Source organism: Athalia rosae, chromosome 6 (genome assembly GCF_917208135.1).
Source record: "Athalia rosae chromosome 6, iyAthRosa1.1, whole genome shotgun sequence".
Classification (NCBI taxonomy): domain Eukaryota; kingdom Metazoa; phylum Arthropoda; class Insecta; order Hymenoptera; family Athaliidae; genus Athalia; species Athalia rosae.
Genome location: NC_064031.1, coordinates 3,009,852 through 3,023,574, shown reverse-complemented (window position 1 = coordinate 3,023,574; position 13,723 = coordinate 3,009,852). Strand labels below are relative to the sequence as shown.

The 13,723-nt window shown below is 39.4% G+C and overlaps 1 protein-coding gene across 1 annotated transcript; it reads right to left on the bottom strand.

The window, feature by feature from the left end:
• Nucleotides 1–9,067: 9,067 nt before the first annotated feature.
• On the bottom strand, nt 9,068–13,683 carry LOC110117161. The gene is made up of 5 exons (XM_048656845.1): nt 13,595–13,683; nt 11,649–11,787; nt 10,649–10,780; nt 10,160–10,305; nt 9,068–9,127 (listed from the first exon to the last, which is right to left on the bottom strand). Exons 2-5 carry the CDS (start codon nt 11,725–11,727, stop codon nt 9,068–9,070), a joined length of 417 nt encoding a protein of 138 aa, XP_048512802.1. The 5' UTR covers nt 11,728–11,787; nt 13,595–13,683.
• Nucleotides 13,684–13,723: the final 40 nt, after the last annotated feature.

Genomic DNA, 13,723 nt, shown 5'->3' with positions numbered 1-13,723 from the left:
AAGAATAAAGTAGAGTGAACAAATGCGAATGCGAATGAATATATATATAAATACATACATAAATATATATCAAGTAAAGCATAATCTTTTTTTATTTTTCATGTAATTTTATTTCATACGCCCACGTGGTGTGTTACGAATAAGGGATAACGTATTTCCGCATGGAAATTGAGAGGGAGTTCGTTTCGAATTCAGCAGCTCAAATAATTAAAAACTTTACGAGTCATGAATTATTTTTTTTCTTTCAATTATCTATACGTGAATGTCTATATCTACTATAGATCAAATTCAATAGATTCGAAGTACGTTCGAATTATTTCTGTAATTAATTATTGTAATGTAAGTTTTTTTGCGAAAAAAGACAGGGACGATTAGTGATATTATAATTATATGTATACGTAATAGCATGAAATTTTACAAAAGTATCGGGCTTTCGTTTCATAATCTGTTGCGAAATATCGCAAATTGTGAAGAGGAAATAATGAGGCCAGCTTTCGTCTGATTCGAATGATCGATAATCGCAGTAACTGGCGTTAGCGGACCAGGGGGAAGGGGTTATATAATTTATATCGATCCGGTGTTTCGGTAAAGACGAATGTACGGGAGTGGAGGAATCTCCAATTAAACAATTTGCCCCTTTAATCGTTCGAACGTTATCGCGGTCCGTACATCCCGGTCCATGGCCGTGTAATTCGACTCCTTCATTCACCCTACCGAGCCCTTCTTTCAACCCGCCGAGATTCGGGAACATCGACTATCACTAGGGTTCGAGTCCCGGACTTTTGGGCAAAACGATACGTGATACGAATTCCAACTTTTTCCGATTCATGTTTTGCGATGTTCTATCAATACTCGTATAAATAATACGTATACCTATAATACGGCTATTCGCGGGCGGCAGATATTTCTCATACCTGTTTTGAATATCATTTTTTAATTCTCGATACAGACAGAGGTTTTTATTTTTTCCCCCACCGAGCGTACAGACGTGTCATTCTTTCGATAAAAATAACGATCGGTCTAACGTCGAGTAGAGATAAAAAAGAAGAACATTGTACAATTCTAATTACATCGGTGCAGGGACTGGAAATAATGGCGGAAACAGAGAAATGAATGGTAGCATATTAATTGTATATGTAATTGATATTATGGAGAAAAAAATTATTATGTAACTGTAAAAACTATATATTTGGCGTTTGCGAATCCTATGATTAAACAACTAATGATATACTAATACCTACTCTACTACTATTACTGCTACTACAACTATTACTAGTATGTACAACTACTATTGTACTAACTACCACTACTACTATTACTACATTATTACTAGTATAAAGAAACGGAGAACAAAAATGGCGGAGAATAAAGAAACAAATAAATGAATAAAATAAAAATTGCTATGTATTATATACAATAACTGCAGCGAGAAGAGATGATAAAAAAGATTAAACGATGTTATTACACACCCTATAACGTGATTAAGTCTACAAGGTTATAAAAATTATGAAATAAACTGTATACGTCCAATGATACGTAGAAGAAAACCAAAAAGAAAAAAAAAAAAAAAAATTAATACAAATGTCTATAGCCTAATTCATTTATATACTAATATATATATATATTGAAGAAAAGAGAAAAAACAAAAAAAAAAAATACAAAGAAACATTGACAAAATTTACCCAGCAATTCTTTATCCATGTACACCGTATGTATATCAAAACGCCTCTCTTCGTCGTCACAATTATAATACAGAGTGGAAATCCGTTCGCACAAAGGCTAACTACGTGCAAAACTAGAGCCTGTGTAAGATGTGCGTGGGGTGATGTAAAGAGTGGTAGGGTAGACTCGGGACAAACCGTGGGTATGTGAGTCAATTAACCCGTGCCGAGGAGCTTCAGAGCTCGCGAGAGTTTCGGGTGAAGTGCGGTAGGGAGATAAAAAGAAAAGCCAGAGAAGAGAGGAAAGAAAGGAAGAAAGGAAGTAAAGGAGGAGGGTAGGAAGGAATGAGATGCCGAAAGAGACCTGCGTAAATAGAGGAGAAGAGAAAAGGTGGAAAGAGAGGGGGTGGCGGGGGTAGGGGCAGGCGAAGAGAAAGGGGAAGTTCGGGATGGAGTGTAGAGAAGCTACAAAGCCGAATAATGTCTACCGAGAGCCAGTAAATTACTCTTAACTTGTCCGGGGGTAAAAATTACGGACTTGTAAGGCGAGGGAGCGCGCGGGGGCTCAAACCATCCCCTCCCAACTTCTCTCCCGATCTTTCCCTCCTCTCATCTCATCTCCTCTCCTCTTCTTCTTCTCTCTCGCTTTTTCCCTTTTTCATCTCTCTTTTTTCATCCCCTTCGAAATTTCTACCTCGGACGCCTTCTCTCTTCTCTTCGGGGCCGTTCGCGCTCCGGAGACCATAACTCTCCGCGCTATCTACGGAGAAACTGTTCCTTCCTACCCCACCGGCGTACCTACTTGTACCAAGAGCAAGAGCGAAACCGCCCCCATTCCCGCACACGTTGAACTCCGGGACTACTCCTGCAACCCCCACCGTCTCTCGTGTACACCCGACCGAACGAAACCCCCCGGGAATCGCTCGTCATTTATTTATTCCAGTCCGTCCGCGCGGTGAAATCTGCGGGACTACTCACCGTAGGGGTGGGATCTAGGAACGAACGATCATTGGTACGTGTTAAATACTTTTATAAACGGTTATTGCGGGACGGAGATTTTTCTCTTCGAAAAAAAGCCGGCGCAATCTATAATCCCTCGAAAGGAAAGATGGGAAAAAAATTAGAGCAGCGGAATAGATAAACTCGTAACTTGAAACCATAATTTCTAACCCTTTTTACACCAGGACGTAAAAAAAAGAAAAATAGGGCAAGGGAAAAAAAAGATGCGTTCCAGAGTCTAGGGGTTATCTAGGGGAGAAAGTTGAATACAGATAATATACGACCGCCTACGGGTCCAATTTTCTTCGTTTATGTTTTTCGTGTTACTTGTATTTTATTTTATTTTTTTTTATCATAGATAGAATCTCGTAAAATACACGAATATTTTTTAACTTTGGATCTAGCACTTTCGGTTATCTACGCATACGAATGTACGGTGCATGTGATGGCGTCTGATTGTGTTATACGAGTGAAGATAGCGGAATAGAACGTTGGGTACATTATGAAAAAAAGTGGAACAGAAAAAAAAAAAAAAAGAGAAAAACTTCGGTAGATTTATGAGAACAATTTTCACACAATAAACGCGCCCGTGAGATTTATTTGCCTCGAGTCTGATAGCTCTTGATACTCAACAACTCAACTTACGATAATTTTCCGAGCTCTGCTAAATAAATTGTAATAAAAAACAAAATCATTATTGATAAAAATCAAAATAATGAACAAAGTTTTGTTTCTCGATAAGTTGTCCGTGTGCTTGGAAAAAAGATCGCATAAAAACATTGAGGAAAGGAAAATGAAGCTATTGACACCCTCGTTGAGTTTTCCATGGAAAAAGTTCACGGAAACTTTCTCCACGGAATATGCGACGAATTTTCAGAGAACGAAAAATTTCGAAAATAGCCACATTGGAAAAATTTCTACCCGGACCAAAAAATACCGGAGTGAAGCTGAATCCCTTCGAGTCATCTTGAAACAGTCGATTGCGAACACGTGATTCGGTATTCGCTCATCGGAGTACCTCGTACCTAGATCCTTCTTTTTCTAAGCAACGGCAGTATGGCCGCAACAGCCGAAGCGACGTCGTCATCAGGAGCGACATCGATGCGAGCGCGTACGTACGTCCTTTGAGAAGAGACGGAAGATGCTAGCGAGGAGAGAGAAACATATTTTTCGGTAAGGATTAGTAACGGATTAGTACGCGGTTACTACAACGCCATATATTTGGTTGACAATGAGTCCAGGGTTCAGTTTTAATTGAGCAGTGACTCGGGAAGGAGTGTTTCGTTTGATCTACATATTTTTTACAATTACTGGACAATCGGTAGCTACTGGAAGACCTATATCATTGGAAATTTTGTGAATTGCGTGATTCGGAGATTTTTCCACAAGCACTGGTGAGCATATAATGTTTTTACCGTGACCATCGTATGTCCGGGCTTCCGATCGGTCAGCGATTCGTTTAAAAAAATTTGAGCTGGTGGTAATGTGACGTGAACGTGGAATTTTGATAGATTTTGAATAAGGATTAAACTCGATAGTGAAAAAGATTGAGATCTTTGCGCAAAAATGGAAAACTTTGATTATTCACGATTGTATTCCCCGTATTTTAGATTGGGGAGTATGAGGGTCACGATTTTGCGCAGCAGAAATATTTTTTATCGTTGGAATTCTGAATAACCATACATAGTCCGTTACACATTATTATATTCCTTTAGTATTAGTATTGTCTTTTGAATTTATGGGTTCATTCATTCAATTATTGATTGATTTAGTGAGTTATCTTTTTATTCATTCATTGAATTAATAAATTTATACCAGATGCCTGTGTACTGTCACAGTCAATGTGAAGCAATCGTCGCGTCTATAATTGCAGACTGTCTTATTGTTAGTATTCAATCAATCGATTATTATTAGTAGTATTTTGAACAGTTACTCGATTAATTAGTAGTCCGGAAGCCTTTTTTACTGTCCAAATTAATGGTATGGTGAATTCTGAGGATAGATCATTTCAACTTGCAAATTTGGATTCCTGAGATCAATATACATAAAAATAGCATGGGAAACTCTTTAGAAAAAATTATTGAACATTTTCTGAAATTTTGAGAAAATCCTAAGGCTATAGGCTTACCATTTTTTCGGGTGAAAATGTGCAGTATTCCTAAAATAAAATGCGGGGCACTTTTCTTGTGTATTTTGGCACAAGGAACACAAATACGTCGACTGAATTGAGTTAGGAATGGATTTCATCGAGATATCCTCGATTTTTTACATTTTGGACCAATAAACTGGCGATAACTCGGTCAATTTTGAAGATAGATCATTTTAACTTGCGAATTTGGATTCCTGAGATCAAAATACATAAGAATAGCATAGAAAACTCTTTGAAAAAAATTATTGAACATTGTCTCAAATTTTAAGAAAATCCTAAGGCTATAGGCTTACCATTTTTTCGGGTCAAAATGTGAAGTATTCCTAAAATAAAATGCGGGACACTTTTCTTGTGTTGTTTGGCACAAGGAACACAAATACGTCGACTGAATTGAGTTAGGAATGAATTTCATCGGTATATCCTCGATTTTTTACATTTTGGACCAATAAACTGGCGATAACTCGGTCAATTTTAAAGATAGATCATTTTAACTTGCGAATTTGGATTCCTGAGATCAAAATATATCAGAATAGCATAGAAAACTCTTTGAAAAAAATTATTGAACATTGTCTCAAATTTTAAGAAAATCCTAAGGCTATAGGCTTACCACTTTCTCGGGTCAAAATGTGAAGTATTCCTAAAATAAAATGCGGGACACTTTTCTTGTGTATTTTGGCACAAGGAACACAAATACGTCGACTGAATTGAGTTAGGAATGGATTTCATCGAGATATCCTCGATTTTTTACATTTTGGACCAATAAACTGGCGATAACTCGGTCAATTTTGAAGATAGATCATTTTAACTTGCGAATTTGGATTCCTGAGATCAAAATACATAAGAATAGCATAGAAAACTCTTTGAAAAAAATTATTGAACATTGTCTCAAATTTTAAGAAAATCCTAAGGCTATAGGCTTACCATTTTTTCGGGTCAAAATGTGAAGTATTCCTAAAATAAAATGCGGGACACTTTTCTTGTGTTGTTTGGCACAAGGAACACAAATACGTCGACTGAATTGAGATAGGAATGAATTTCATCGGTATATCCTCGATTTTTTACATTTTGGACCAATAAACTGGCGATAACTCGGTCAATTTTGAAGATAGATCATTTTAACTTGCGAATTTGGATTCCTGAGATCAAAATACATAAGAATAGCATAGAAAACTCTTTGAAAAAAATTATTGAACATTGTCTCAAATTTTAAGAAAATCCTAAGGCTATAGGCTTACCATTTTTTCGGGTCAAAATGTGAAGTATTCCTAAAATAAAATGCGGGACACTTTTCTTGTGTATTTTGGCACAAGGAACACAAATACGTCGACTGAATTGAGTTAGGAATGGATTTCATCGAGATATCCTCGATTTTTTACATTTTGGACCAATAAACTGGCGATAACTCGGTCAATTTTGAAGATAGATCATTTTAACTTGCGAATTTGGATTCCTGAGATCAAAATACATAAGAATAGCATAGAAAACTCTTTGAAAAAAATTATTGAACATTGTCTCAAATTTTAAGAAAATCCTAAGGCTATAGGCTTACCATTTTTTCGGGTCAAAATGTGAAGTATTCCTAAAATAAAATGCGGGACACTTTTCTTGTGTTGTTTGGCACAAGGAACACAAATACGTCGACTGAATTGAGTTAGGAATGAATTTCATCGGTATATCCTCGATTTTTTACATTTTGGACCAATAAACTGGCGATAACTCGGTCAATTTTAAAGATAGATCATTTTAACTTGCGAATTTGGATTCCTGAGATCAAAATATATCAGAATAGCATAGAAAACTCTTTGAAAAAAATTATTGAACATTGTCTCAAATTTTAAGAAAATCCTAAGGCTATAGGCTTACCACTTTCTCGGGTCAAAATGTGAAGTATTCCTAAAATAAAATGCGGGGCACTTTTCTTGTGTATTTTGGCACAAGGAACACAAATACGTCGACTGAATTGAGTTAGGAATGGATTTCATCGAGATATCCTCGATTTTTTACATTTTGGACCAATAAACTGGCGATAACTCGGTCAATTTTGAAGATAGATCATTTTAACTTGCGAATTTGGATTCCTGAGATCAAAATACATAAGAATAGCATAGAAAACTCTTTGAAAAAAATTATTGAACATTGTCTCAAATTTTAAGAAAATCCTAAGGCTATAGGCTTACCATTTTTTCGGGTCAAAATGTGAAGTATTCCTAAAATAAAATGCGGGACACTTTTCTTGTGTTGTTTGGCACAAGGAACACAAATACGTCGACTGAATTGAGTTAGGAATGGATTTCATCGAGATATCCTCGATTTTTTACATTTTGGACCAATAAACTGGCGATAACTCGGTCAATTTTAAAGATAGATCATTTTAACTTGCGAATTTGGATTCCTGAGATCAAAATATATCAGAATAGCATAGAAAACTCTTTGAAAAAAATTATTGAACATTGTCTCAAATTTTAAGAAAATCCTAAGGCTATAGGCTTACCACTTTCTCGGGTCAAAATGTGAAGTATTCCTAAAATAAAATGCGGGGCACTTTTCTTGTGTATTTTGGCACAAGGAACACAAATACGTCGACTGAATTGAGTTAGGAATGGATTTCATCGAGATATCCTCGATTTTTTACATTTTGGACCAATAAACTGGCGATAACTCGGTCAATTTTGAAGATAGATCATTTTAACTTGCGAATTTGGATTCCTGAGATCAAAATACATAAGAATAGCATAGAAAACTCTTTGAAAAAAATTATTGAACATTGTCTCAAATTTTAAGAAAATCCTAAGGCTATAGGCTTACCATTTTTTCGGGTCAAAATGTGAAGTATTCCTAAAATAAAATGCGGGACACTTTTCTTGTGTTGTTTGGCACAAGGAACACAAATACGTCGACTGAATTGAGTTAGGAATGAATTTCATCGGTATATCCTCGATTTTTTACATTTTGGACCAATAAACTGGCGATAACTCGGTCAATTTTAAAGATAGATCATTTTAACTTGCGAATTTGGATTCCTGAGATCAAAATATATCAGAATAGCATAGAAAACTCTTTGAAAAAAATTATTGAACATTGTCTCAAATTTTAAGAAAATCCTAAGGCTATAGGCTTACCACTTTCTCGGGTCAAAATGTGAAGTATTCCTAAAATAAAATGCGGGACACTTTTCTTGTGTATTTTGGCACAAGGAACACAAATACGTCAACTGAATTGAGTTAGGAATGGATTTCATCGAGATATCCTCGATTTTTTACATTTTGGACCAATAAACTGGCGATAACTCGGTCAATTTTGAAGATAGATCATTTTAACTTGCGAATTTGGATTCCTGAGATCAAAATACATAAGAATAGCATAGAAAACTCTTTGAAAAAAATTATTGAACATTGTCTCAAATTTTAAGAAAATCCTAAGGCTATAGGCTTACCATTTTTTCGGGTCAAAATGTGAAGTATTCCTAAAATAAAATGCGGGACACTTTTCTTGTGTATTTTGGCACAAGGAACACAAATACGTCGACTGAATTGAGTTAGGAATGGATTTCATCGAGATATCCTCGATTTTTTACATTTTGGACCAATAAACTGGCGATAACTCGGTCAATTTTAAAGATAGATCATTTTAACTTGCGAATTTGGATTCCTGAGATCAAAATATATCAGAATAGCATAGAAAACTCTTTGAAAAAAATTATTGAACATTGTCTCAAATTTTAAGAAAATCCTAAGGCTATAGGCTTACCACTTTCTCGGGTCAAAATGTGAAGTATTCCTAAAATAAAATGCGGGGCACTTTTCTTGTGTATTTTGGCACAAGGAACACAAATACGTCGACTGAATTGAGTTAGGAATGAATTTCATCGGTATATCCTCGATTTTTTACATTTTGGACCAATAAACTGGCGATAACTCGGTCAATTTTAAAGATAGATCATTTTAACTTGCGAATTTGGATTCCTGAGATCAAAATATATCAGAATAGCATAGAAAACTCTTTGAAAAAAATTATTGAACATCGTCTCAAATTTTAAGAAAATCCTAAGGCTATAGGCTTACCATTTGTTCGGGTCAAAATGTGAAGTATTCATATTTTGCGATCTCGGGAATCTGGATCTGGTGTCCAAATTCACTCGTATGCAGAATAGAGAAAGTTGGCGCCGTAACTTTATACTAAGAATATTCTTTTTCGTTGAAATTTCGAACAATTAGGTATAATTAATCACACGTTGATGAACTCTCATGTTAGTACTTGATTAATCATGATGTTCTGAAGTGCGGGATAGTGGTCCCTGCGTTCGAATACTATGATTCGTCTATATGCAGGATTTGGGAATTTATCATAGGTCGAGAAATGATCTCCGCTATTATATCGTCAACCAATTTTTATTCATATATCTTAGGTTCAGGTTTACAATTTCACTCCATTACTTAGATGACATTTATTCCAGGCTTTCAATCAATCATCACGGTGCCTAGTGCATCGCATTACTCATTCAACTCCCAACCACGAAGGGCAGTAGTCACATGGCATCGCACAATTTGTTTGCAGGTAGGAAATAAGTATCAGTACGATATAAGTTAGAGTATATTATAAATATATATTCAATGTAATATATTGTAACATCACATTGGCAGTAATATATTAACAGATAATGTAATATAACATTCAACTAACATATTGACATAGAATATAATATTTCTGATAACATATTCTTATATTACGTCATTAATAATGCATTTTTCGTATATTCCAGGTACTCGGAGATGCTGTCGCCGCAGTTATGACCCCCTGGACTTCCCCTGTTCATCAGGGGGAGTCCAGGGACCCGTCCCCTGGGACTGCGCGGCCTCCCACCGCCCCCGGGGTCCCAGGGGACCCAGTCCCCGAGGACATGTCCTCGGGGATGCGGTATCCCCGCTGGAGGGGATGCCATATCCCGAGGGACATGTGCTCGGGAACTGGTCTTCGGGGACACGTGTCCCCCCAGGGACACGTCCCCGGGGATGCGGTATCCCCGCTGGAGGGGATGCCGGGTCCTTGGGGGCGTGGCCTTGGGGGAATACGCGTCCTCGAAAATCCCGGGAAAAGGAGGTCCCAAGCGGACACTTTGTTTTTCGTTTCTCTAGAGAAATCAAGAAAACGAGTGACCGCTTGGGACCTCCTTTTCCCGGGATTTTCGAGGACGCGTATTCCCCCAAGGCCACGCCCCCAAGGACCCGGCATCCCCTCCAGCGGGGATACCGCATCCCCGGGGACGTGTCCCTGGGGGGACACGTGTCCCCGAAGACCAGTTCCCGAGCACATGTCCCTCGGGATATGGCATCCCCTCCAGCGGGGATACCGCATCCCCGAAGACATGTCCTCGGGGACTGGGTCCCCTGGGACCCCGGGGGCGGTGGGAGGCCGCGCAGTCCCAGGGGACGGGTCCCTGGACTCCCCCTGATGAACAGGGGAAGTCCAGGGGGTCAATGACGTCGGAGGATATGCGACCTGTAACATAAATAACAAATATACAATTAGTTAACTGATTACATAGCTTACCTAATGTATGACTTATTTTATGATCAGTATATAAAGTGTAAGACGTTTGAATTTTAATAAATTGTACCAAGTTATATGATAATAAATTATTGTCTTGCCTCATTGGCGTGTCTGATGAATTTTATTATGGGCGTGTATGAATTTACCAAGTCTATTGGGTAATGCTGGGTGATCTGATTTTTTAAAGAGGATTTTGAACATTTTTTTCAAGGGGGTGCAATTCATATACGCAGACTCTAAATGTTCGAATATACTATGGACTCTCGAAAGGGATAAATTAGATGAAACATACCTCCGCAAAAGGAAGGTGTTGTACGTCTCATGTGTTGCAGATCCATCATCTGATCATCATCAGGATGGAGAGGCGTCGATCTTTGGAGAGACTCGTTGATGTCCTGATTCGGTTCCGTCACGCAATGGTCATCTACCAAAAAGAAAAAAAAAAATATCACCTTTCATCTGCTGTTTTTCAAATTTGCACACTATATCGATTCATCTTCGAAATTGATCGTGTCCACGATTCAATTATTCCATCTAGATATTTCAATTCAATTCTCTCTTTATATTTCAATTCAATAGATAGATCAGCATAGCTCTTAATATCTGATTTTTGGACTCATTGTCAGTGCGCGATTTCGACGAAAAATCAAAGAAGCAAAAGTGAAAGCGTAGACTTCTGGTAGATGTTCATGTCATATCATTACGGTTTCGTCCGTGGTTGTTAAATTGGCACAGAACTGCAACGAGTGCAATAAAGTGCAGCGCGATATATAGGTCTATAAAAAAAGAACAAGTTGCACAATCGACGTATACATTACGCGCGATTCATGTTCAACGAATTGCGCAGTCGAGGGGACACATGCAAACGTCGGTGGGGCCAAGGTAAAAGAGAAGAACGGAGAATAGAGAGGTGAGAAGAGAAACGGAAACAAAAAAAAAAATGATACGAAGTACCGACAAAATGCTATACATACGCGAGCATATTATAGAATACGAAAGTCCTCCTCCGCGTGGTTAAACGGGTGTGATATGGAGATGCAGATAGAAAATGCAAAATGCAAAATGCAGAACGTCGAGACGCGTCAAACCGCAACCTCGAGAGTCTCTCTCTCTTTCTCTCTTGGGTTTAATTTATGCAACCGTGTCGTTGCAGTACCTCAGTTGTTGCAGAAGGTAGGCAGGCGGGCGGGCAAGCAGGTTGATAGGTAGGTAGGTACGGATACGTACACCACGTTTCATGCAAATATATTCAAAGAGTCGGGCGACGCGACGCGACGCGCCTCGCGACTTACCAAAATTAAGGCACGCACCACCTCCGCCTCGCTCGCCCTCCTCCCTCTCGTCCTCGTCTCCTTTTTTACCCCGAGTCATAAACGCGGCGGTGCCGCTGCCGTTGGGGATGATCCGATTTCAACTGGTAATCCAGTTTCACTGGGGGGGGGGGGGGGGGGGGGGGTCAATTATCGTTAAACAGAAACGCTATCCTTGGGATAATCTTTGGATAATCTTCCCTCAACCCCAACACCCGATGTATACGTATCCCTGAGAGACCGAGGGCCGCCGTATAGTAGCTCGCCGGGCTCAGCTACAAATTGTTACGCCTATAATCTCACTTGTAGGATTATAACCCGATCGTGGGTTATACTTATGTGCGCGCGGCGGATAGACGTAGGTAACGTACGTACATGGGATAATTTCTCTAGATCCGTAGCCGAAATTCCTCACGCTGCGATATCATCTATCCATCCATCCATCCATCCACCTCTTATGATAATACGATACAAAATGCCTGGAAGGTGTGTAACCTGCATTTCTCCATCTTCCCCGTAATCATACCGTACAACGCGCTTTCGTACGGCTTCGCCCGTTCCTTCGCGACACGCGTTCCCATCGTTATGAATGCTTCGGTAGATCCAGGCACGCATACCCGTTCGCGTCACGTGTGGGTGGTAGATAGATGTTACATAGCGGATTATATACTGTATGCTGTAAAACCACAGGCTTTAGCTTTGCCTTTGCCTTTAGCTCTGGCTTTGGCTTTGACTTTGAGCCTCGTAGTTCCACTCCGCGTTTCACCCCGCTCGCCGGTTTTGCACCGTCCGAGGTTCGTCGCCTTCTTTTTCAACCCCCGTAGGAAACGCGGGTCTGCCGCCCTCTCTCACTCCGATCCACGTTCCCTCCCGTTCTCCCGCTCTGTGATTTTTTCACGGTTCCCTTTACTTTTACTTTTTTTGTTTTTTTTTGTTTTTGAGTTATCTCTTTTATACACGAGTACGCGGTGTACACCTGATTTCGCGTGTGCGTTAGAATTAGCTTTTCCGAGTTATTCTCGTGCAACACAATATCTTTTGGAGGCTGCAGAACTCACGTATTTCTACCGTACCGCGCACGTGTGCGTTCGATCGCTTTTCCAGGGCACCGGGACTAGGTCGCCCGTGAACTGGGTTTATAGCTTATCAACGTACTGACATTGGAGCTCGCGCTTTATTATTGTCGGAATTATTGTGGTCGAGTAAACCTTACAACGCTCTTATTGAGCGCTAATTAATAATAACAATCGATCATACGCGATGACGCGTCGCATTATAATAGCCGTGTAAAATCGTATCGGTTCATTGTTAGCTTTTGTTACATCCGTCGTCGATGTGTGAATTTCGAATATATAAGCATCGGCACACCCGTTATACCTACGAGTAACAAGCGAATGACGTTCGTCGCATCACACGGCCATCGTTTTTTCCACGATAAGGTCATCGTCATTCGAACCGATGCTCGTACGCGATAAAAATCATTACGTTACAGAAATCGATCCCAAATCGCAAAAGAAATTCAAACCCCATACGATTCCCGTAACTCCCCTCTATTCGAAAATGAAACAGAAGCGAACCAATGACGATGAAGAATGATCGATTAAAAAAACTTAAGCCGACAATGATGGTTTCGGAATGAGTTTTTCAAATATACCGATCGGTTAGCCCGACGGCAAGGATTTATTCAGCTGAAAAATGAACGGCGTTAACTCGAATGTATACCCGCAAGTATCGGAGCCAAGGTGGTATCTCGCACGTAGTGTTTGAATAGAATACGGAAACAGCTTGTGTATCGGTTTCGGCTTACGCCACTGGACCACGGGGGCCCCTATGCTATTGACCTTAGAGCGCAGGATAGTTCTAAGCAGGTAGTGTATGCAAATTGTTATTTACTAATCCGAGATAGTCGACAGGTAAGTAAGCGTTACCTACATGCTGCTGCTGCACACAGTTACGGCGCTGCGTCACTCGAGCAACGATCTCTGGGCAGATATCGCCGGCAACCCGAACACTCCCGTCACGACTGACTGGAACTCGTAGGAAAAAAGGTAAACGCG

Coding starts and splice junctions, on each gene's coding strand:
- LOC110117161 (XM_048656845.1), bottom strand. CDS start 11,727: ATGACTCGGGGTAAAAAAGGAGACGAGGACGAGAGGGAGGAGGGCGAG. Junction 10,781..11,648: donor TGGTGCGTGCCTTAATTTTG/GTAAGTCGCGAG, acceptor TCTTTTTGGTAG/ATGACCATTGCGTGACGGAA. Junction 10,306..10,648: donor AACACCTTCCTTTTGCGGAG/GTATGTTTCATC, acceptor TTTATGTTACAG/GTCGCATATCCTCCGACGTC.